The following is a 25,530-nucleotide window of genomic DNA, read 5'->3' as shown; positions in this document are numbered from 1 at the left end:
TTTCATCACAATAAGCAGCCTCTGTGTTGTTCACAGATTAGGAAATGCTATTGGGATAGACAACATCTAACACTTTAAAAGATTTTAGTAACAATTTAGGCATGCATGCATGGATTAATTGCAAATTACAAGCTCTTGCAATCCTCTTGACTTTCCAGGAAAAATGTCCTAATTCTTTGCATCATTTTTTTTATTAAACATGCATGTAGGAGCTACTTTGCCCAAATATCAGACACATTTGGGCCTTTTGGCAAAACTCTGTCACCACACTGCCAAGTGTTGTGTGGGCCTCATCTTGCCCAGAAGTCATGAAGCATGCTTAACATGGGTTGTGGCAAGTATTGTGTGAATGCTGTGGGTGTATGTGTGGCCCAAATGTCACAATGTAACAAATATCTGTCTCATAAGGTGCTTATGAGAATCCAGAGATATAAAGACATTGATTCTTCAAAGTGATGCTGCTAGCAACAAGTGGAATTTAAAAAAAAAAAACATATTAAGGTTTCATCAGAAATTTTGAAAATCTACATAACCAAAACTATCCTTATATAAACTGCTTGTAGTTTTAGTGTCATTAAAAAACAACAACTACTACTTAACATTACTGTCCAAAAGAGAAATAATCGGTGCATTGCGTTGTTTACTTAAATTACATCCGAGACCTTTGTGCCTAGCTGATTCTTCTTCTTCTTTTAGCTGCTCCCTTTAGGGGTCGCCATAGCAGATCATCTGTCTTCATCACACCTGATCTCTAGCATCCTCTTCTGTCCCACCAGCCTTCTGCATTACCTCCTTCACTACACCCATTAATCCTCTCTGTAGTCTCTTTTTCTCCTGCCTGCCTGCAAGCTCCATATTCAGCATCCTTTGTCCAATATATCCAGTATTTCTCCTCTGTACATGTCCAAACCATCTAGCTATTACCTTTCTAACATTGTCTTCAAACCATTCAACCCTAGTTCTCCATCTGAAATATATGTATTTCTATTCTAGTTGATCCTGGTCACTCCCAATGAAAATCTTAACATCTTCAACTTGGCCATCTCCAGTTTGGCCCTGTCTCTTTTTTTCATGCTGCCATCTCCAAGTATACATTATAGAAGGTCTCTCCTGTAAAGCTTCCCTTTCACTCTTGCTCCTTTTTTTCTGTCATAAATCATTCCTGACACTCCACCTCTCTTGTGCACTGTCCGTTGCTTTGGACTGGTGAATCCAGGTATTTAAACTCATCTACTGTCACCGTCTCTACCATGTTCACTTTCCCACCCTCTCACTTGTCTCCCTCTCACAAACATGTATTCTGTCTTGCTTCAACTGACTTTTGTTCCTCTTCTCTCCAGTGCATACCTCCACTTCTCCAGGCTCTCTTTCATCTCCTCACTACAGATCACTGTTGTCTGCAAACATCATAGTCCACAAGGCTCCTTCACCTTGTACATCCTTGTACATCCCACCACCTTCACATACTTCTCTGCCACTAATAACTTCCACAGTTGCTGTCTTGGCACCATACTCATTCATACAGTATGTCTAAATGAAAGATTTTGATGATGCCTTATGTGTCAGAATTATGAGAACAAATGAGTTACATTTTCTTGAAACACTGTGTCTCTTTGGCTTTCAACCCCCAAGGCATTTTACGCCAAAAAACTAGTCCACCCCAAGGATCACTTCCCCTGGCACAGAGTAATATACTGCACACAGTTGGGCACTACAGGAGGAGTGCTGTGAATTATACATCGGGGAAACCAAACAACCTGGTTAAGCAGATTGCTCAGTGCAGAAGAGCTACCTCATCAGGCCAAGACTCCACAATGGCCACTCTTTCAGTGATGAGACTATAGACATCCTGGTTAGGGAGGAATTCTGGTTTGAGTCAGGAGTCAAGGAGGCCATTTATGTGAAAATGGAACAACTGCTCTTTCTCATATCTTCATGGTATGGCTCGTGAATTTTATCTCTCTGTAGCTGCTACAGCTCTGCTTCTTGTTCTTGAAAACGAGTACTAGAAAACTTCTTCCTCAGGCCTCATTCTCAAATTGATAAGCAAACTGGTGTAAAACTCAACAGCCCTCTCCCATAGAAATCTCCAAACCTCCTCATGTATGGCATCTGAATCAACTGCCTATCCACCCCTCATTCTTTTCACTTCCTTCTTGCTAATCCTCTGCACGTCATATGTCTGTGACATCATGATTCACTGTCCTCCATCTGTTCTCCTCGCTCTAATTTTCTACACTCATGAGCACCTCCTGCTCCTTCAATCTTCTTAACACACTCTCCTCACCTGTTAGCACACTTCCATTCCTGCCCTTGATAACCCTAACCTGCTGCACATCCTTTCTAGCTCAGTCTCTCTGCCTAGCCCACTGATACAAGTCCTTTTCTACTTCCTTATTGTCCATCCTCACATGCAACTCACTCAGCCTTTGCAGTTGCCAGCTGTTTTTGCTTCCCTCCTCCTGTACTACTCCTGTCTACTGTCCCTTACTATCCCATTTAGCAGGTCATATGTTAAAAGCAGGCGCTAACTGTGAGCATTGCTTGATAAAGCTGTCTGCTCCAAAAATAATGATTAATGAGGTGTTATACTTTGAGATGATTACTCTAAAGATATTAAGGTACTAAAGTCAGAGTTTATCATTTATTATCTCTGAACAAAACCCTACTTAGGCTGTCCTTTGATATAACAGCGTATTTTGTTAGCTAACAAGATGAGAAGTGTTAAGAAAGCATTTTTTAGGAGAATTAATGAGATGTCGTTTTTTACTGTAGCCAGTATTGCTATTACTAAGCTAATATTCAGCAAAATCTGTACGCTTAGCAAATGGCACCTTTAAAGAATTGAAGACACCAAAATTCGCTGACTCACAGATGCAAAAGTCAGCTGCAATTATTATATTAAATGCCAAGGTTACTGAAGAAAACAAGAAACAGCATGCCGCCTTTGGCCTGTTGAGCAGGAGAAAAAATGAAGTGGCAACTAGTCTGTTTTGCTAACATGACACTCCCAGCTAATTGCTGTCATAGAACCAGAAGCTAATCATTTAGAAACTCCTTCTGACCACAAAGCGGGACTGCACCATCTTAAACACACAGGGTTCAAACAGCAGACAGGGTTAAGACTGATTTGTCAAGGGGCTTAGATGGCACTCAAAGACATGTGCACACAAACGCACACGAGAACAAATTCATACAAACTCACAAAGACAGATAACAGAAGCTGTAATTACATAGTTGCTGCTCAGCCGTGAGTGAACAACACAGCTCCGAAGAGAGGACGCCTTATTCCAAGCACACACTCCCACACAGATCTGAGGATAGGATGCTTTACCACTACTACGGCTATAATTACTACCATAAAAGAGAGTGCTAGATAAGTGCAGATATGACTATGGGTGGACACTCTCAAATGCTTTAACATATAATTACAGGAATACATAGATTAGAGCGCAGGCAATTTGTAAGATGAAGGTCAACAAGAATTACGACGTTGTAGTACTTCAAGGTTATCACAATTTGCGTGCACGAGTGTGCGTTTATACGTATGTGAAACCTCTCAAGAAATCGGAGTGCTCAATGTCGAAATATGGTGATTTGCCTCTTACCCTCTTTGTCCTTTTCATGATAGGTTCAGCCTGATATGTGCACTGTATGTGTTTGTGTGTCTCTGTGGGTGAGTCACTCGAGTCAGCGAACTATATGTGTGTGTGTGGCAACTGGCTAGAGAAGTGGACCTTAATTGGTAGGATAGAGGAAAGTTACTCCAGTTTCTTGGTTGGTTGGTCACTGTATGTTCAATTCAGGTGAGGATTAAGAACAGGAGAAATGTGCAGTGGAATTTTGTCTAAGTGATTTACTGCCTTTAGTACATCATTAATTACAGCAGCCCACTTGAAACTCTAAACTTTAAGGTTAGTTATAAGGCGTTAGCGTAGCAGACTTTACTCCTGTGGAAGTAAAAACTCTTAATAGTTGGATAGTTACGGATATCTCTGCACTGGTAATTGTTTAATTGTTTCTTTATTTGATCTATGGCAGTACAAAACAGTACATGTACATGTTTTGGGTAGTACAAAACACAGTGGTAGCTTCCTGACAGCGTTTGAGTGACACCAGAGCAGCTTCACTACAGCGTGGCGTTCATTCTACAAGTGTCTGCTGAAGGACTAGAACACCACCTTCATGAAATAATTCCTCATTTGATGTTTTAATAAGTGCAGTCTAACATGTCCCTCCAACATCTTCAATAATAACTAATGACCACGAAGCCCAGATCCTAAATTTATACTCAAACAGCTCAGTGATGCTCTTGGCCCCATGAATAAGTGTATGCATCATCGGGTAAATCTAGTTACGCCTGCCTATAAGGCCACAGTTTTACTCGCTCTGTGCAAGCTTTTAATATTTACATAAAGGACAGAAAGGCAGAAGGATATTTTGGAGTGTTTTTGAGGGCACGTCTGAATACTGACAATGCAATGGAGAATACACAGACATCTGCATAGAACAATAACGCTGGCGTCGTCTGCCATTATTAATTTCATTATCCATACCTGCTTTACTTCCTGTAACATGTCAAGCTCTGGAAATGTCTGTCATGCTAGTTTTAAGAACATGTGTCTGGCTCTTCAGATTGCTGTAAAGCCAGTAGCTGTCTGTGTTGCAGTGTTTGCTGGATCAAGCTGCTCACTAAAACCTACTAAATATTTTAGTGGTTTCTGGCCTGAAGATGTTTCTGTGTCTGCCTTTCTTTCCGTCTCCTTCCTGCTTTTCCTTTTCTTTTCTCTGAACTCTTCTTTGTTTTTCAACTTCCGTCTCCTTGCCATCCTCAGGTGTTTTGTGGAACTTGTCATCATGCGACGCCCTGAAGATGCCCATCATCCAGGACGCTCTGGCCGTTCTGACCAACGCTGTGATCATCCCACACTCGGGCTGGGACACCTCCCCGCACACGCAAGAGGACCGCAAACTGCACCTACACTCCTCCCAGGTTCTCCGCAATGCCACCGGCTGTCTGCGGTAGGTGTCTCTACCTGTTCCTTAGCAAAAAAACAGTATTCACACATTTCAAGAATCCAACATACAACTGGAGAAGTCTCTTTTTGAAGATGTTGTGCTGTTCACAGTCCTACTGTTACCGGCCACATCTAAAAAAGTCTCTGTTAGTTAAAACAGTGTTATTTTTAAATTGTACGCTGTGTTATTTTTAACACCCTATACACAGAGAGAACTGAGAGAATTAGCTGCATTTAAGATGAGTCATCATTTGGCTTCAGAGCTGCTGTGGCTTTGCTTTTTCTCACTGGAGACGTGGTGCTAGTCTTACAGTTCAGTAGTGACACGTGCTTTTATCATTTTGTTTTGGGTCTTTTACTCCAGCATGTTGGATTAAAAATAAACCTTTTGCATATGAAAAAATGTGAAAGCTGGTTCTGATAACACACAGCATGTCACTATTTGTTACCTGAACAACACCTGGCACCAGGATGCATTATGGGAAGAAGGCAAGCTGGCAGAGTAAGAGAGTGTGATGCTTTGAGTAATGTTCTTCTGGGAAACCTTGGGTCAACAACCACCAACTAAACACAATACTTTGTAAAATATCCAAGAAAATTGTTTCTGCAGAAGATGGAAACAACAAACTGGTTTTGCCACTTGGGGCAAAAACACTGGGATGAGTACAACCAGACTACGAAGGAGGATATATTAGCAGCTGGTGATGTAATTTGCGACTCAAATCTAAACAAATGATTCCACAGAGCGTCACTGGAGCACGTCCAGTTTCTTCTTCAGGTTCCAGGCAAATGTCAGGCTACAAAGGAAGAAAGAAAGAGTACAAAAACACCAGGTTTTTCTCTTATACTCAACTTTTGTGCAAAATTGGATAATTTGATGTCTTTCTGCCTTAATAGTGACCTAAATGAAACCATGTGAGAGGTTCACACAACACATATGTGAAACTGGACGAGGAGACTTGATCGGTTTTGCATTTTCAGAGGTCACAATCCAAAACAATAGTGAGTCATAATCTTTGTATCAGTGAGAGGCTTTCAGCATTACAAAATCTTCATGATGAAATTTCTGTGGTTGACTCTGAGCTCATAAATCTTTCTGATGCAGACGTGTAAGCAGTCTACGAGACATTTTTTGATGTGCTATTCATTTGAATCCATCACAGCCTTCTGCATCAAAATAAGAACAGAAAACATAGCTTGCAGTATTATGACAAGTCCACCTAAAACAGTCTGTACGTACCTTATTGGTTGAATCTACCCTGCATCTGTCCATATCCCTGCACACTGACAGCACGTTATACAACAGAACAAATAAGTTTGCTTTAATAATGCAGCAGCTCACATCATTCACTGAATTTTTTGACAGTTGGACTGAGGGCTATTTCGACACATTTCCTCTCGAGGATGTGGCACAGGGTGCAGCGGGAGCTGAGTGGGAACGCTGCCATGACTGTATTTGCACGTCTTGCTTCATGTCGACACGCGCATGTCTGTTTGTCCCTCTGCCTAACTCGGTGTGTGGGCCATTAATCTCAGCCGCGATATATCTCCTCATCCTCCCCCAGTGAAAATAAGCTACACATACTGGCTACTTACAGAGGCTTTTGTAGCTGCTAGTGTGTGTGTGTGTGTGTATGTGTGAGAGAGAGAGAGAGAAGGCACACATCTGATACAGCGGTGCGTGTGTGTTTTTTGATTCTAGTTGGCGTGAGTGTGTTGCAGGAGATAGCTTTGTGTGGATCAGCTCCCTAAACTCGAAGGGCTAATTCATCTTTCTCACGCCTTGTTAGGGAATGCTGGGAGTCTGATTAAAGATTGAATATTTCATGGCGGGTTTGGTATATCGCCGGCCACCTGCTCTCTCTCTCTCTCTCTCTTCCTTCTCCCATTATCCGCCTCACATTCTCATTTTCTCTCTCTCCCTCTTTTAGTCACTTTCTCCTCCCTCGCTCCATTTCCATCTCGTCCTATTACTCCGTTTCTCCTCTCTCGATCATATTATCCCTCCTTTATGCCTTTCTTCTTCTGTCTCACGCCGTCTCAGCCACACTGTCTCTCACTTTCAAACAGGCACATTTTCTCCCTCTGCTAACTCGCTGCTTCACGCCATATGCTGTCGAACCGGCTAACGGGAAGAGCTAAAACTTGTGCTGTCAGACTGCTGAATGTGAATTATGTGCATTGAATATGGCAGCTAATGAAGAGACAGTTAACCCATTTATTCACTGTACTTGTAGACATGCCTCTGCCACGCTTCTGGGACAAATTACGTCACTATCTGGTATCAATATGGGTGAATGAAGGCAAGAATGTGATTCTTTTAAATGCTTCTCATCAGGGGACATTTGAACCTTTCTCACTGAAACTACACACAGAAATGCAGCACCAACTCTTGCAGTCTTATATAATAAGGCAACAGGCTTTTCTTTAGCTCTTAACTGATCTACCAGCAGTTCATATAACGAATGATCTGTGTGGGTTAGAGAATACATTGAAGGCCTGTAATAATCACTGACTTGATATAGCCTTTTTGCAGAATCCTTCTTTAGAATGATTTTTTGTGGACTTTCTTTTGCTTTGTTGCTTTGTTACAAAAAACTATTGCCATTAAAATCTGAAAGCAACAATCTAAATTGTCCATTATGTAGTCCCTAAATGAGCAAAATGAGAACTACTGATGGATTATAATGCAGTTTTGGACATTAAATTACTCCATGTACTTGTAGATACACCCTGCCAGCTGTCAAAGAGAGAACTAAATGTGCACACAAACAAGGGCAAAGCTAAATAAATATATCGAATGAGACTTTGTTTTTTATCCTTCATAAACCTGCATTTGATTAGAGAATTAAAGATTAGAGAAAGACAAAGAAATAGGCTCTTCAAAGAGTGACATTTTTGTCGATGGACATTTTCCCTCAGCTGTAGCGGCACGTTGTGGGTTAATCAATTGTGCTCGGTTTTAAAACCTGCTTTATAGACATGTAACCTTTGTCCTGCATTGTGATTCTCTCCTTATTTAGATTCTTCACACCGAAAGATCATAATGAGAGATAATCTGTAGCAGTGGTTTGCAAGGGAACGCTTCAGAGGGATTAATTATCTGTAATTGAGTGTGGTTAATTAAACTGAATCTATTAACAGGTAGTAGCCAAAATGTGGGAAATGTCTGCAAGAAAGAAGTATATAAAGAGGTTTACAAATATTCTTAAGTGTTCTTTACTTTGGCGTTTATCGGCGTGTGCCCTGTGTGGCTCACAGTGCTTTTAGTCAGTGTGTCTGTGTGTTTGGGCTCAAGACAAAAAAAAAAAGAGAAAGATTCAGACTAGCACACAGATTGTCAACAACCTGAAATATTTAAGCAATTATTTGACAGTATAATGAAAATATAATGCTCTCATAACTTAATAAAACTGAGAGACATTCCGCTGAGGGTCAGAATTAAACAGCCCGCTGCATTACTTAAACATGTCACTTCACCGCTACATGTTTGGAGGTTTTTTTGCATTACATTTAAGGTCAGGCCTCTCTCTCAAACTCTCACTAATACATTCAGAACTACACGACCTCAACAGACTTGGGTATTAAAACAAACATGACTGGCTATTAAAAAAAATCCAGAGTGATTCCATGAAGCTTTGAAAACTGGTAGCTTTTATAAACACAGCCTAGGAGTGAATAATAATGGAGCAGTAGCACCAGTTCTTGCCTTGCATGGTATGTCCTCTTGTTAAAGCTACACTGTTGGAATCAAACATTTCATAAGACTAATAATGTGTTAGCAAATAGTTCCCCATTCAAACACTTAACAGGAGCCCTGAATTTATTCTGCTAGAACACATTTTTATCTCCTCTGGGAAATATCTTTTGGTTAGCTAGCTGCTAACAGTTTTTACCAGGTGCATTAGTATGCAGTGGGTTTGCCTTTTTGTTTAGGACGAGTAGCTTGGGATCAGACATCTAACCATTTACCAATACAGGACCTCATACAGTTTATACACTGTTTGGAAACTCTAACAGTTAGAGCTTTTGCTGTTCTACCATTTCTTCGTGATTTTTGTCAGTTGAGTTTTGTTTTTGTCGTTGTAAGTCCAGTGACACTCCATTAAGGTCTTTTTTTTTCTTCCCGTAAACCCTCAATAAAATATTTTTTTCTTACTGAATGCACCTTTGTTTTTACTGGTTAGGCTTTTTGATGCTGGTTATGGTAGAGAAATACTTCAGCCATGCCTCCAACAGTACAAGTGTTTCTCTTTGTGTTCTTGCTGGATAATATCTAATTTCCGCACTGTATATGCTTGTTTAAATATCGAGGGTTTTATGTTCTACATTTTTCTCTCTTATTCATTTCACTGTTGAGAAGAGTTGATAAATGTGAGGCTTCTAATCCTCCCACTGCAGGCGAAACACCTTTTCCATTGCATCGATTTCCAGCAACGTTTATTTTTAGGGGGTGTATGTCTACATCGGCCAAAATTCTTAATGTACACATGTGTTTACACGCAGTATGTTAGAGTTATATTTACATCACAAAAGTAGGGCAGGAGATATTGTTGACTGACTTTCCAACAATCACAACTTACTGTGTTCAGCTGTGGTGCTACTCTGCTACATGTGCTGCATAAAACAACAGAGTTGTAAGAGTTGTAAATTGTAAGGTAAAAATCCAACAATAACACGAGAGAAAACCCCAACAATCAGACAACCCCCTATGAACAAGCACTTGATGACAGTGGGAACAAAAAACTGCCTTTTAACAGGAATAAATCGAGGCAGACCCAGGCTCAGGGAGGGAGACGGGGCAAAAGACTCAATGTGAAAGAGAGCCAGAGATTGATGATAACTAATGAATAAATGCACAGTGATGTTTAAATACACTGAGACTGACAAGAGGTCAGTGCAAAAGAAATGCTCAGTGCATCGTTGGAAAGCCCCCAGCATCAGTTTTAATTTCTCTGAATTGACTTTATAGCTACTTTTAAGCTAAATGCTATTTTTGTGGCCAGGAAAAAGTCAGTACTGGACACAAGATACACAGAGCACTTGAATTTCTAAGGAAAGGGTAGTCTATGATTGTGTGTTAAACAGTCTAAAACTTTTTAAATTGCCATACTGGTAATACCTGATTATAATCGTCTTAATTCCATATTTTTGGATGCCCATTGGCTGATAAGTTTTTTTTTGTCTACTTTGAAAGCATTTATTTTAAAACGGTAGTAAAATATGTGAAGCCATTAATAGTGCACTATTTTTGAGTTTTGTATCTGCACATTAACCACACATTGTAATAACCTTCACTATCATAAATAGCCAATTCAGAGGCAATGGAGTATTCAGATGTTAACAGAGTTTACATAACGTAATTAAATGCATAAGTGCCATTCATATTTCTGCATTTGGTGTTTATTTGTGTGACAAAATGAATTAGAGGTGTCGTCTTGCAGCTAAACAGCACCATGCCTTTTTAAATTAATTTGTTATTCTCTGAGAAAAATCAAATGCAGAGCTTTGTCTTGGTGCCATTTCTCACTGACACTGAGGGCACAAGCATTTCCTAGCCATCTCTAATAGCCTGACATTTAAAGGACATTACATCCAGCCTCTCTCCTCTCTGTCACACAGACAAGCATTTCCATACATTTCAACAAGCACATGTGCTCGCACTCAGAAAACCTGTGAGGAAACAAAAACTAATGGGCAATTTGGTGTGTGGAATCTTCTAAAAGCTGTTCTGTTTGTCTGTTTTACAGGAATGTGAGCTCTGCAGGTGAGGAAGCCCGTAGGAGGATGAGGGAGTGCGAGGGTCTGACTGACGCTCTGCTCTATGTCATCCAGACCGCTCTGGGGAGCAGCGAGATTGACAGCAAGGTAATGCACATACACACAAATGAACGCAAATATCTGCAAGGCATACAAACTCACATAGCCTCTAGCTCATTCACACACACACACACACACACACACACACACACACACACACACACACACACACACACACACACACACACCTGCACACAGTAAAAGAGAATGATGTGGAAGGGCCCTGCAAATGTGTTTGTGTGTGTCCTCTTGTTTGTACACATATCATCAAGAACTCAAATGCACGTGGTGCTTCTGCTTTCCAAACATGTGTACTATTTACGATTTGCATAAATCTGCATGTGGAAAATGCAAATGTGTTTAATCTTTTCCCTCACGGACTGTATGCGTTCACTGTATATGCATAATCACTCTCAATCATGTTCAAAGCTTGCAGGCCACAAATACACTGCAAAAAATGATGCACAGGTTAAAGTTTTTTGTTGCTACATTCACAGCACACAAGCTGTTTCCAAAAAGCTGACACACCATGTAAGATTTAATGATTTGCAAACCAGTTGAACCCTGTATTCATTCATTTGTTTAAATACTCCAAAAAAAAACATTTACCAGTACAAAGATCTGACCTCAGTTGTTGTGAACCAGTTTCAGACCTGTTAAAATTGGTGCCTACCCTAATCCAAGATAATATTGACATAAACATAACATAAACATAAGTCACTGTCCAAAGAAGTTTGAACTATTTTTAAACATTTAACTCAATATAGCTGTGAAAAAACATTTTTTAAATTTAATGCCAACAACAGGATTCAGGAAACTTTGAGCCATGACTGGAAAAGCTGAAGTTTAAAGTTTTTAAAAAATCTTTTGTGTATTCTTTTCAGTGTCAGGTGTAGTGAGAGGAAGACTGTTATGTCAGTCTGCAGTAGTTTATATCTGTCAGTGTGGCTCAGTTCTGTTTTTGGACGGCAACAGTAAAATGCAACACAGAACACAGCAAGCATCAATAACAGATATTAAGTCACATACAGCATGAAATAAGGAGCAGGGGTAGAGGTGGGTTGCACAGCGGCTTGCAGATGTTCTATAACTGTGATCAATTGAAGATGCTTAAATAACGCACCCTACATGAATTTTGCCGATTGGATGTATAGAAAGCTAAGTAATGAGGTAATGTAATTTGGCGTCTAGATGAGATGATCTGCCAGGATCATGGCTGAGGTCAGTTGAGCTATGACAGTGCTCAATGTGTGGACTAATTATATATATTGGCAAGAGATGAATCACTTCATTGGATATAGAAGGAACAAAAAGAAGATGGGAAGACGTTCAGCAATAAGTGTGAATATGTGGGGAAATGATTTGACAATTTAAAACAATACTGCACTCTCTACGCACTGTTGTTGAGTTAATGTGAAGGCCATGTGAAAGTTGTAGTGACTGACTCTGAACTGAAAGTTGGCGACTATGTGCCTCAGCATCCACAAGGTTACTTCCACTTTAATATGATACCATTAACAATTGGCTGTGGCATATTTAGTAGGCAGGAAATTTCACGACTGTACGTGTTGCACTAGTGGCATCCTATCAAATTCACATTCAAATTTTATTTGTCACACGCAACCATTAGAGTTGGATGTCTCGAGACTGGTCTTGGTCTTGAGACCCGAGACCACTTTTACGTGGTCTTGGTCTTGTCTTGGTCTCGACGGGCTTTGGTCTTGGTTTTGTCTTGGTCTCGGATCCCTCGTTCTTGTGAGACTGTAGAAACGGGTGAGGAGGGCTGTGCGAGTGCATCGCACTCATAAACGAAGCAGAATCTGGCTGCAGTTTAAAGACTTTTTTGTCTCTGTCTCGTCTCGACTTTGTCTTGGTCTTGACTCGGTCTGTCTTGGTCTCGATACCCTCTGGTCTTGGTATTGTCTTGGTCTTGGTCTAGGCGGTCTGACTACAAGTCTAGCAACCATATGCAGTATGACATGGTGAAATGCTTATTGCTGTGCAATGCCTGACCATTAAATGACAGTAAGAATTCACAGTAAGATTTACAGATTTACAGATTACTACAAAATTTACAGATTTTAACTTAGAAATTTACAGTAAAATGTGCAAATAAGAATTTATGAAAGACATTATAAGAAGTGTGCAAATAAACAGAGTGCGTGCAGTCCTACACCTGGTTCAGGACCTGAATAGCCTGGGGGAAGAAGCTCCTCCCCATTCTCTGTGTTTTGGCCTTAAGGGAGCAGAAGCGCTTCCTAGACCTCAACAGTGAGAAGAGTCCGTTGTTGGCAGTGGCGGTCCTAGCCTGTTTGGCCCCCGGGCGAACACTCCCTCTAATGTAATAATGTATTATGTTACAGATGTATAATGTTACTATTTTTACCATTTCTCTTTGGAGCAACTGTAACTCACATTATTTCCTTAGGGATTAATAAAGTATCTGATTCTGATTCTGATTGTTTCAGGATGACCTGCCATTATCCAATGACACATCTGCTTACCTGCATCTTTTGCTCGTTTCTCCTCTTCTTTTCTATTTTTTCTAAACTGAGGACCTGATGGCTTTGAACTTTTCTTGTCCATCTTCCATTGGTTTTCATTTTGCACTCCAGTATGAACACAAATCCCCCAACTCGAGGATTGCCACAACATAACCTAACAGACCTACACCTTAGTTCACAGATTCACTTTGTCTAAGGTGTATTTCTGGGATTTCACACAACCCAGGATTCAAATCATGAATACATAATGGGCTTGGATTTACAACATTATGAATGAAATGTGCTCTATTTGGAAGCAGCCGCCCCCTCCCCTGTCGACAGGTTGTGTGTGAGATCATCAAACTGTAAATTATAAATTTTAAATTGTTATTGATCCCTTTACCCCGAGTCCTTAAGTGTGTATTTATTTTCATACTCTTCTTATATTTGTTGTTCGTTTACTTGCACTGCTGTAACTGGAGGCTCGTCGTTTCACCTCTCTATATACTGGACTGTATGTAGCGGAGATGACAATAAAGTTTACTTTGACTTCAGCAGCGAGCAGGCGCACCCAGGGCTCTCGCGCTCACTTTTCGCGTATAGAATTTCGAAAAAACATCGGTACAAATTATAAGTCTGTATTATAATGTCTGGTGTTTTGGTGTTTGTTGGGTTTTTTTATTGTTTTATTTTGCGAGTTGGTTATTAGATGCTGCTCCAGCCAGCCAGAGAATCCCCCGCCGTCCCGCCCTCTCCTCCCTGTGCCGCAAGCAGCAGGCGCACCTCGCAAACGGAGGGCGCCCTTACTCCCAGCAAATGAGCGATAGCAAACCGATCGGTGCCTATGCCATTCCCAATATGCGCTAGCTGATGTCGGGGCAGCATGAGTACGAGCAATTTTTTATTTTTTTTTGCCGATGCCCATGATGCCGCCCCCCACCACGATGCCGCCCCAGGCAACCGCCCGTGTCGCTCGTATCAAAAACCGCTACTGGTTGTTGGGATGGGAGAGGTCCATCATGATCTTCCTGGCTTTGGTCTTGCATTGCTTGGTGCAGATGGACAGCAGGTCAGAAAGCTCTGATCAAACGATATGTTCGGCCGAGCGCACCACTCTTTGCAGATCTCATCTGTCCTGCTTGGTGCTGTTTTCCAAGCCAGGTCCAGATGTTTCCCGTCAGGACGCTCTCGATGGTGCAGGAGTAAAAGTTCTTAAGCACCTTCAGTGGCTGATGAAAGTCCCTGAGTCTTCTGAGGAAGAAGAGACGCTGGCGGGCTTTCTTAACCAGGGTGTTAATGTGACAGGACCATGACAGGTCCTGAGTGATATGGACACTCAGGACTTGTCACATTCCAGTGTACCACACTGGAAGTCATTGAGCTCCTGAGAGCGACCCAATCTTTCACAAATGTTTGTAGAGTCTTCAGTCTTCATGCTTCGGTGCTGATTTTATACATCTGTGGCCATGAAAGTAATTGGAACGCCTGAATTCACCAGAATTTAATTGAATTAAGTGAATATTTTTGTCGATTTAGTGTAATTTGGGGATTTCACCATCAGCAATAGAGAGCGATCTCAAGCCTTTTTGATTTAAAAATAAACTTTCATTTTGTTTCTTTGTTTTCTAGTAATTTTTTAGAGTGTACCATGTATTACTCAATCCAAATGGTCAGTGACACAGAAACATCTCTAGTGAGAGTTTTTCAGCGCGCTTTTATGTGAGCACATTTGCATCCATGTGTATATGTTTCTGTGCCACAGATACATGTGTTTTAGTGTTTTTAGCTGTGTGGGTGTTTGTGTGTGAGTTTGTGCGTCAAGTGGAGGCCCTTCACAAGTAGATGTGAAGTTTTTAATCCGCAGAAATCCTTCACAAGATCAAAGACTGTGACTGTTGACTGCATAGACACTCACAACAATAGGATTAGCGTGCGTGTTTCTCTCTTTTTATCATGTGTGTCTATCTGAGTTTATTTGCTGTGTATACAGTCCGGTCCAGAGTTTGGTTGGGGATGTTTTAGTGTCGGCCATCTTTCTGTCCTTCACCTCTGTGTCTTTCTCTTTTGCTCTCTGTCTCTTTCATTACCTCCCTCCATCAGACTGTAGAGAACTGTGTGTGCATCCTGAGGAACTTGTCGTACCGTCTGGCTGCGGAGACCTCTCACAGCCAGCAGGGGGGGTCGGAAGAGTTGGACGGCTTGTTATGTGATACAGGAGGGAAGGACGCTGAGAGTTCGGGATGTTGGGGCAAGAAGAAGAAGAAAAAGAAGGGACATGACCAGGTGAGAACAGAAGAATGGAGAAACTGGTCAGCATTCATTGTCATATAACAATCTGGTAGATTATGACTGTGGTGACAAATACATGGTGGCTGTTTTCTCTGAACAGTATTCTGATAAAGGGAAAGACCTGAGTGACCTGACAAACCTGGGGATAATGCTAATATACACAGGTATCACACTGAGCAGTGACCATGAGAGCTAAAAATGCTGAATAAATAACTGCAGTCCCTTACGTGACCATTTAAGACTGACTCCAAAAGCTAGTCTATAACAAAAAGGCATTTTCCCAAGGTGCATCGCAATCTTATTATTAAACACTCAAGCTTTGAAGTACGTAGTGCACCCATGTGAGAATATTTCTGTGTCCTGCCTCTTACATGCTCTACTCAGCCAGCTGCACCCTTAGCTCTTCCAAACTGCAAGAAGATGACTGATGCAAATGACACAAATTTTGTCTAGAGAAATTGGAGATTTACATGTGCTTTTAGAAACTTTCATGTGTGTTAAGAAGGAAGTAACTGCGGTAATCAAAGGTGACAGTTACCTGTTGACTTCTGCTAAAAAGTTTCTGCTGCTGCTCATCTGATCTGTGAAATCAACATGGTGAAGTCTGCACTAATATGCTAATATGCTAATATGATTAATGCGTTATTTATTTTATATATTATTTACATTATACTGTATTGTACAGCTATTAAAACCCTTTGAAATATTTTTTGAGGGATCCCTTTGATGACTGCTTCTTTTCAAAACCAGATAAATTGGCAGAAAGTTTTTGCATTCCACCATTTTTGTCTAAATGTGGTCCCTTTGACCTCCAACAAACAGCTAGATTTACTAACACATTCCACCAGCGCAGACTGGGTTTTGTAAAAAAAAAAAAAAAAGTACTGTTGCCATTTACAACGAGAGCACAGGGAAAAGAGAGGTAAGAGGTGGGAACTTAAAGATTTTTGCACGTTTTCCCTGTTGCATATTTATTTCTGTGAGTTTCTTTCTTGGTGGGGAGAATATTTACATGATGACTTATTTACATTTGGAAAATGTACTGCTAATTACTGCTAATTGTGACAGTATTTACTACAAAAAAGTCTTATTTTTTGTGCTTGATATTGAGATGAGCTCCCTGCACCTGTGCTGTTTAGTAATTCTGGCCCTTAGACGCTAAAATCAAGACTTCAAAATGGGACTTGAGATACCAGTGACTAGCATTTTTTTGTATCTGAAGTCATGAGTGGCTGTGCCCATCTTTTATTTATTTCTTTATTTATATATGATCTACAGCTTGTGTTTTCAGTTTATTTACATATATATATATATATATATATATATATATATATATATATATATGAACTATGGATGAAGGTGCTTTTTTTATTGAAGATAAAGTAGACTTGACTGCATAAGTATTTTCACAAACCAAGCACTGGGGACACTAGAACCGATGCCCCCGTTCAGACATCCAGATTCAAATGGTGAAGCGCATTAGTTCACATGCAAACAGGTTTCTCATTACAAACTACCCAATTTATTATATCTCAGTTAAGTGGAAGTGTTGGAACGTAACTGTAAAATCCAAGTCAAGCATGCAAATTACTGCCTCATTGCAGAGGAGAGGACTTTGAGTCCCCATCATGTGAACTCTAAGAAGCATCAACAAATGGAGCATGGCAGCCACCATGCAGAGGTGACAGATGGCTAGATAGTTACATTAGCTTAAGTTGCTGTTATCTTTAGTGTCAGACGTTTTCTGTGTTGTGCTTTTTTGTAGTGTTAATTTCACCAATAAAAAACTATGATGAATCCAAATTCATTCGCCTGCAGCGTAGAGTGCAGTTTGACGTGATGATGCTAATGCTAAGTTAGCAGGAGCAACAGTTTAGGGGCAACATTTGGATTTTCTAAATAGAGGGTCTGTTTAAGTGATCAGAAAACACAGAAAAAGAGAAAAATGTGACAAAAAGGACTTTAAAGTTGAACTGGTGAAACAAAAACAACAAATTATTTGTGAATGGATTAAATCTGATCTGTTGACAATTGGACTATAGAACAATCAGATTTGTGTCTGTGAGCTTTGTGTTGTCCTGGTGTTTTTAATTGGCACTTTGATTACTGGTTTATCTTACAGTCTTGGTTTCCTCCTGTTACTTTATCGCTTTCTCTGCCTGTTGTTCTTCCCCCGCTCATTCCACACAGATATCACATATAGAATTTTAATGGCCTCATAAAAGCCTTCCTTTATGAGGATTTCTTTTATGGTTTGTTTAATGCTTGGGCTGTACCAGTGGGTATTCTCTGACAGGGGTCCATGCTACACTAATTAAACCTAAGTAACAATGTGTCGGCACAGATAGGAGAGTGGTTAGTGTTTAATACCATTGTGTTAAATGTAAGTCCCAAGACACAAGATGTTGCAAAACAGTATCCTGGGCCTATCGCAGAAAAGACTACATTTTATGGGTAACATTTCCTGGTGAAATAAAGTTCATAAAAATGGTATTACTCACCACCAACATACATTTATAACAGCTGCCCTCAGTTAAAATATTGCTGTTGATTTTCTAAGACGAACAGGTATCAGTGTCAAGTAGGGACTTATGCTAACTAGCAGCATCAGTACGTTATGTCTTTACTACCCGTTTCCAGATTTAAAGATGCTGGTTTGTCTCTGAGTTTCCAGGCTCTGTCCATCTGTTTCATCCTCTGTTTAGTTAAAAAGTGAGAGCTCTTCTAGTTGGCAGAAACCAAACGGCTGCCTTGGAGAAGGCTCTAACCTCTTGTCATGCTAATAAGCAATCAGCATCACATTCTGGTTGAGTGGAAGATGTCTTTTACCACTTCTAGTGAAGCTGCAGGGATTGAAATTCTGGCACTTCCGGTGGGTGAATTGCTCATTAGCCCTGCGTGCTCCTATTTTTTCTCTCTGTCATTTCTAGGAAAGGCAGAAAGAGAGAGAGGAGATTTTTATAAATGGTAGCAATGAGCCATGGCCTTTAACTTCAATTTGCTGAGCTAACCGTATGCAAACTCGCATGCAAACCAGGCAGAACCAGGGAGATGAAGGATTTTAAAAGTAACCCTGAGATCAGATTGTAAAGAGACAAATCATAACCTCTCCAAACAATAATATATCAGGCCTCTCTCTCCCCTCCATGTGTGTTTCTCCACTCCAGTGCAGCTGTGGATGATTACCATGAAGGAGCGATTGGGGAGCTTGTTGGAGAGGGAAAAAAACTCTATCAACTGTTGGGTAATTAGAGAAGAGGAGAGAAGAGACAGGAATAAGGAGATGCTAGAAATGACAAAGGAAGCGATGGAAGATGGGGAAAGAGAAATCACGGGAAGAAAAATGACCAAATTTTCAGTGCCATGTGTTAGCATTATAACACAGACTATAACAAATGCAAAGAGAATGGGAGAATTGTATTCTTTGTTATGAAAAACAAAAATATTAACCAATTACCAACATAACTATAACTGTTGCTAAGCCTGTTTGTCTGGCTCTGAGCTCTAGCTAGCTTTAGCTTAAGCCGCTTAAATTTGTTAGCTTCTTTAAAATATCCATGTTTAGCTAGGTGGTCTTGATTTAAATGTCTGATTAGGTTTGCTGCAATGAACCTTTTTGTAGTGGCCGCTCAGCTTACTTTGACTAACATTGTGTCTTCACTTGTACTGAAGAGTTTCCGTGCTAACTATAAGTTAGCATGCGAGTGACAATGGGATTTGTATTTCTTGCACATGCCTGAGATAGACGGAAACAGCTGGTATTCAGGCATTCATGAGCCCAAGCTGCAGCTGCATTTATAACACGGAATACTCGATTACTTATGGGCAGGACAGCGGTGTGGTGTTTATTCTGCAATTATGCATTATTTAATAGTTTTCAAATTAAATGCCCAGTAATTTAATAACATGCCACATGTAGTAAACTGTATATGTGATTCTATAATCCCAAATTGATTTCATAAAAGCCCGTCCCAATCTGTATTTAAAATATAGTGCTACTTATAGCTTCAAAAACGAATGGTGCTGCATATGAAAATATGGAAGCAGCTACTCATTTGTTAATTATGTTGCAGCGTTACTGTGAGCTCTCCTGCATCTGAAAGATTTTTCACATTTATTATTGATATACAGTATCTGTGTGTTTTAAAAAAAAACATCATCCAAGCAGGAGTAGATGTGAGATTTCAGTCACAGATGAGAGTGGGAAAAAAATTGCCAGTGGTCATAAGTTGCTTGTGACAGTGAATCTCGTCCTTCTCCTCTCCCGTTATTGCCTGAGGGGACCATGCTGGCACTCCACCGCTGTCAAACCTCACCTCACACAGAATTCTGAATGCTTTTCTTTTCTGAATTATGTGTCATCTTCCGCAGTGGGACGGCGTCGGCCCATTTCCAGACTTGGCGGAGCCCCCGAAAGGCATCCAGATGTTATGGCACCCCACCATCGTTAAGCCCTACCTCACACTGCTGTCTGAGTGCTCCAACCCAGACACCCTGGAGGGAGCAGCTGGGGCTCTGCAGAATCTAGCTGCTGGCAGCTGGAAGGTAAGAATGCAGTGCAGTGGCTGAATCATTCAGATACTAAATGGCATCTGCAAGATGCTCTCCAAGTTCCAGTAGGTGCCAAAAACACTCTGAAAGTAATAATATAATAATATAAAAAGCTTAACCACTTCAGATATTCTTTTGATTTTGTGATGAAGAATGATGTTATCATTTAACTAGCCCTTTAAGATTTCCTCTTACCTGAGAGCAACAAGTAGTTTCAGTACATTGTGTCTGAAATCAGTATTTGGTAAAAATAAATGCAAAAGAAAGAAAATTGCCTTTTAAAGCACTAATTCAAAGTTAAGAGGATTTGTAATGTATAATTTGCTGTTAATTACACCGTTGATGAGCAGCATGATGGTGCAGCACCTGTTGCCTCACTAATCCTGGGTTTGAATACGCTGTCCCCATGCTTGTGCGCCTTCTATCCGAGTAATCAGTACTGAGTACTGAGGACCTTGTCCGGGAATTAAGAACGTTTTCTATATGTGCCAATCTGACCAATACTTTGGTCCTATAACTGTGCAATGAAAGCTTTCCAGAGGATGACTCCTAATGATCTGGTGATCCTCTGGTTTACAGAGCACATGGCAGGAGAGGTGTTTCTTCTAAAAACCTTGCGTTGTATAACATGCCTTGATGGCAAAGAGTCAGACCCGTCATCTCCTTCACAGACACATCCCCAGTTTACGCTTGCGTCTGTGTCTTGATCATGTGCTTTCACATTTTGTTACTGCCCACATCACTTCTGCTAGCGTGTCAAAGGGCACAGTTATACCATCAGTTGCTTAGAGAGGACGACGAAAGAAAACAGGATGTAACCTCTTGGCATCAACAGAACGAAGTCGTTTACACCTTGCGAAAGGGAACACTGTGACTTCCACTGTTGACGTATTTACCTGTTTTCTCTTTGTGCGGTACGGATAAGGGCAAAGCAGCAACCTCAACGAAACAGAAGCCTAAAAAAAATGCAGTTCTTGCAATGGACATCTAAGAGTTTCAAAAGCAAGTCATTGAAAGGTGCAGCCTTAATTCATGGGTAATTTTTATATAACTTATCAGGTTGTTTATCAGTTTGTTTCTTAGCACTAATTAGCTGTATGTGTGTCTGTGCAGAACATGTGTACAGTTTATGAATACAGCAAGTTAACCAAGCTTGTTAGCATTAGCAGATAGCTTGGCACTTTTATCAAAATATGGCAATTTGTGGTTCCGAAAAAATGAAAATGGATTTGGCAAAAATGATAACAATGATACAAATAAATGTCTTCTGACATCTCTGTCCACCTCTCCCTGTCCTGCCCAGTGGTCCGTCTATATCCGAGCTGCAGTGCGCAAAGAGAAAGGACTCCCTATCCTGGTGGAGTTACTGAGGATAGACAATGATAGGGTCGTTTGTGCTGTGGCTACAGCCCTGAGAAACATGGCTCTGGACATCAGGAACAAGGAGCTAATTGGTGAGTAGCCACACTCGCCCCCACCTGTCCATACAAACAAATCTACACAGTCTGAAAAAGATGACGGGGTAAACAAGCCTTCGAGAGCAAAAACACACTCTGACAGTGGAGAAGAATAACATCTTTATGGTCTTTTTCTGGATATTAGGGAGTAATTAAAAATAAATTTCTCTGTAGACTAGTTATCTTCACGCACTGAGAGAATTACTCCCCTGCTTCAGTACATCCTTATGATATTGGTTTCTGCAGACATGTTTAAATGTCATGTTTAGCATCTATAAAAGTTGCGAAAATATTACATAGTGCATCATCGGTCTGTAAATTTGTTTCTACTTTGTAAGCAGAAGGTAGTGTTTCTTCGACTGATCGTTTACTGCTACGTGTTCCCTTTGAGACTAAGTGATGTCTGTAATAACTCTGCTTTTCTACTGGTCCCCATAGCAACCACCACATGTTTCCTTCCACTTATTCCCTGATGCTGAGCGTCTGATGGTCGATGTGATGTTTCTCTGTGTGAATGCAAGCGTCCGTGTGCAGGCTGTAATGTTAACTTTTCTGCCGTGCTGCCATGGGGCATGCAGGTATATTGTGATAGGACACATTGCTTTCCCCTCAGCCGTGTTGTGTGATGTGCTTCTAATGCAGTTTTTCATGTAAACACATGTGTAGCTGAGGCCTCAGAGCTGTCAGCAGCAGATATTAATAGCATCTGCAGTGAAAGGTTTGCTTTGAGCCAACTAACGTGGACGTTCACTTCCCAGTGTGTTTATATGTTTGTAATTATAGCGGTATCAATCGTGATAATTAAAAAAAAATCAGAAACATGCACGTCAGAATGTTAAACCAATCCAGTGCCAGTACAGTTACACAGTTCATGACAGCTTATCACTTTACTGCAGCATCAGCTTATCCACGCACTTTACAGCTGAGCGCGGTGAGTACAATAACTAGCACTAACAATATTCACTCTTCTGCTTCTGCAGGTGCTCTTCTCACACGCAATGAGAGAATCACTTCCCACAATAAACAAGCTGAGTTAGTGAGTCACTGACACAGGCGTAGATACGGTGTTGAATCACCGGGGACCAGTGAACTGTTGGGGGTTTAATTTTATTGTGATTTGTTTTCTGTGCCCTGTGCATTGACTCACAGCTGTTCTTTTCTTTGTCTAGTTTTACTTTAAAGTTTGTAGCTGGCCTTGTTGAATTGCTGCGGTTTAATGATCTGTTTTTAGATGTTCAGTGATATTTCTACTCTAGTATTTTCTTCTTTCTTCTTCTCTTTTCACTGTTTGGATTATTGAAGATTGTCCCTCCAAAATGAATTAAAGGAATTAATTAAAAATAAATAAAGTATAATAAATAAATACACAGGAAATGTCTTTCGTGTTAGTCTTTTTCTACCTGGTCAAATTGGAGAACAGAAAAGCATCTGTAGTCTGTGTTCTGAGGAGTTTCTGTCTAGCTGTGATATTTAGTTGCAATACCTGCAGTACCTCCAGGTGCAGCCTTATTTTCTAAGGTGTCGCCAGAGCTGATGGAGCCATAAAATTAAAAAAAAACCAAAACAATTAAATATAATTAAAATGATTCTGTGACAATAGGAAACTCCTTTTTACAGTCTAGCCTTTTTCATATTTTCTCTGTTGATCTCAGCGTTTTTTCGTAACAATAATTTGAGCAGTGAAAATGACTGATGAATCTTTCCAGTACTGCAATTTTGTGGCAGTAGCTAAATCAGTATGTTTATGTGGTTCTTATCTACCCTTAACTTCAGTAATTGGTTACACCAGTTTATTTGTCGATTGCTTCGATTATCTGGAGATAATTGATTTTTTGATCTGTAAAATAGGAAAGGTTAGACAAAGCTGACCTGAGCCATTGTATTGCTTTCACTTAATTATCACTTAAAACTAAATGTGTATTTTAAAATAGTAGTAGTGCTTTGTGCTCACAGTTATCCATGTCTTCCAGCACATCATGCTTCAGATCATTTCTCTGCAGCAGTCATAGAAGTAGCTAGTATCACTGCAGTCACCTAGAGCAGCACTGCATCATCACTTGTTTTGCTGTATTGAAGAAATTGATCTGGATGTGGATAAAAATGTAAAGAGTTCTTCCTTTGCTCATGCTCCAAAAATTTGTCCAGTTAGGTTTTGCTTATTCTTGCTGGTCACATGGCCGTGCCTCAACGCTCCTGCCACGACGTAGAAATAGTAAAGTTTTATTGTAAATTAGTAACAGTTTCTTCTTATATATTATGTACAGCAGCAGTAAAACACATGTAGTCTGCATGCAAACTGTCAGTGAGTCATGACGTGCAACTACACCCCCACCAGCACCACCACCATCACCACCGCCGCCACCCCAGGGTGATGACCCAATCAGAATGGAGACCAGAGAGCAGAGCGGACAAGATTTCCTGACAGCAGTGCTCAGGTGTCATGGGAAATGTAGTCAGTCTGTGTGAGATCACGTGGTCATGTTTCCATCAGTGTCTGACAGCAGGCCTGCCAGGCTGCAATTTTACCTCAGTGGTAGTGAGCTCCAGCTTTCAGAAGCTTCTTTCTTTAAAAAACGAAACAAGGAAAGAAAAATATCTTGATATTTGTGACTTTTTTATTGTCCTGTGCTTTTTTAACTGACTTACAGCTGTTTCCACAATATATGCTGTACTATAGTAGAAATTACAGTGAAAGTAATGTGAAATTACACTAAATTTAAGTCTACGTTAGCTTATAATGCATATGATTAAAGTTCAACACATTTTGCTAATTGTTCTACTGGGTAAATTTAGTAGAATATAATAAAACTGTCTTTGCTGCAAGTTTTGGGATTCTGAAGGTTCCCACATAATGTTTGATGAATAACAGTGTTCAGCTTAATAATAAATTGTATAAGGGTTTAAATCATGTTTTAATCAGTTTATTTAAAAGTTAATACTACTCCTTGCCCTTATGTTAGAAGTACAGAATACATATTAATACTACATTTATTTTTTAGATGCAAATGTCTTCTACTGTTTCCCTTTTCCACATCAAACTTGTGTAATGTGCACGCTGGACCAGGGTCTGGTTTTCTTTACCAAACCTAATATTAACTGCTTTATTAAAACCAGTCTTTAGAATGGCCTTTACATTGGTTACACCTTTGTGTCTTCATGTGAATGCACTCAAAGTAGGTATTTTGCCTAGGAGTAGGCATCGTCTTGCTGATTTTTTTATATGCAGCAGGTACAGGTGATTTCAGAAACAATGAAATAAGAAAATTGTTAGACTTGTACAGTTGAGACAAAAACTTTGAGCATTCTACCTTGATAGCAAAAATAAAAGCAGCTCTGATGCAAGCAAAGCAAAGAAAGCAGTTTCAACATTAGTTTACTGCAGAGCATCAGGATTGTTGATCTTGTGGAGGAATTGGTTAAGGTGAAGGAGCTGTGCAACTTCAACAAATTGAATTGAATCCTCTTAATAAGTTATAGGCTTTCTGTCCCTCCTGTGTGAAAGTCTTTACTTTGTAAAGTCAACACAACAATATTGTAAGTTCGTTGCATTGTTAGAAGCTGGACAGAGCTGGCCCCATACCTGCTTCTGACTAAGTGCAGGATTTAAACCCAGTTTTAGCAGGAAGAAGGCTGGCTGGCAGTAACTGGCTAACTATTTGGTTACAAACTTGCATATAAAAAGTAAATTTTTGATCAATTCAAGGCCTGGCATAAGTCAGTTTATTTTTAATTACTCCCTAAGTCAACCCATCCATAACACCTATTGTTGGGGAACTGGAGCTCATCCCAGCTAATAATGGGCTAACAGAGAAAGACAGTGTAGAATCATCAGTTAACCTAAAATGCAGGTTTTTGGACTGTGGGAGGAAGTCAGAGTACCTGGAGAAAATCCACACAAGCACACAAAGAACA

At 40.2% G+C, this 25,530-nt stretch overlaps 1 protein-coding gene across 10 annotated transcripts in view; it reads left to right on the top strand.

Moving 5' to 3' along the window:
* The window catches only part of ctnnd2b (catenin (cadherin-associated protein), delta 2b), a 205,812-nt gene that overhangs the window by 166,252 nt on the left and 14,030 nt on the right, over nt 1-25,530 (top strand). For all 10 annotated transcript variants that reach the window (XM_084911800.1, XM_084911795.1, XM_084911793.1 and 7 more), the window contains 5 exons: nt 4,836-5,022; nt 10,769-10,886; nt 15,422-15,604; nt 19,982-20,155; nt 21,465-21,615. In XM_084911800.1, the coding sequence (XP_084767926.1) occupies nt 4,836-5,022; nt 10,769-10,886; nt 15,422-15,604; nt 19,982-20,155; nt 21,465-21,615 (813 nt within the window). The remainder of the gene's footprint in view (nt 1-4,835; nt 5,023-10,768; nt 10,887-15,421; nt 15,605-19,981; nt 20,156-21,464; nt 21,616-25,530) is intronic.

Source organism: Perissodus microlepis, chromosome 18 (genome assembly GCF_051167445.1).
Source record: "Perissodus microlepis isolate ML-2025 ecotype Zambia chromosome 18, ASM5116744v1, whole genome shotgun sequence".
NCBI lineage: Eukaryota > Metazoa > Chordata > Actinopteri > Cichliformes > Cichlidae > Perissodus > Perissodus microlepis.
Note: the sequence above shows the minus strand (reverse complement) of the source record. Positions and strands in the feature narration are given on the sequence as shown.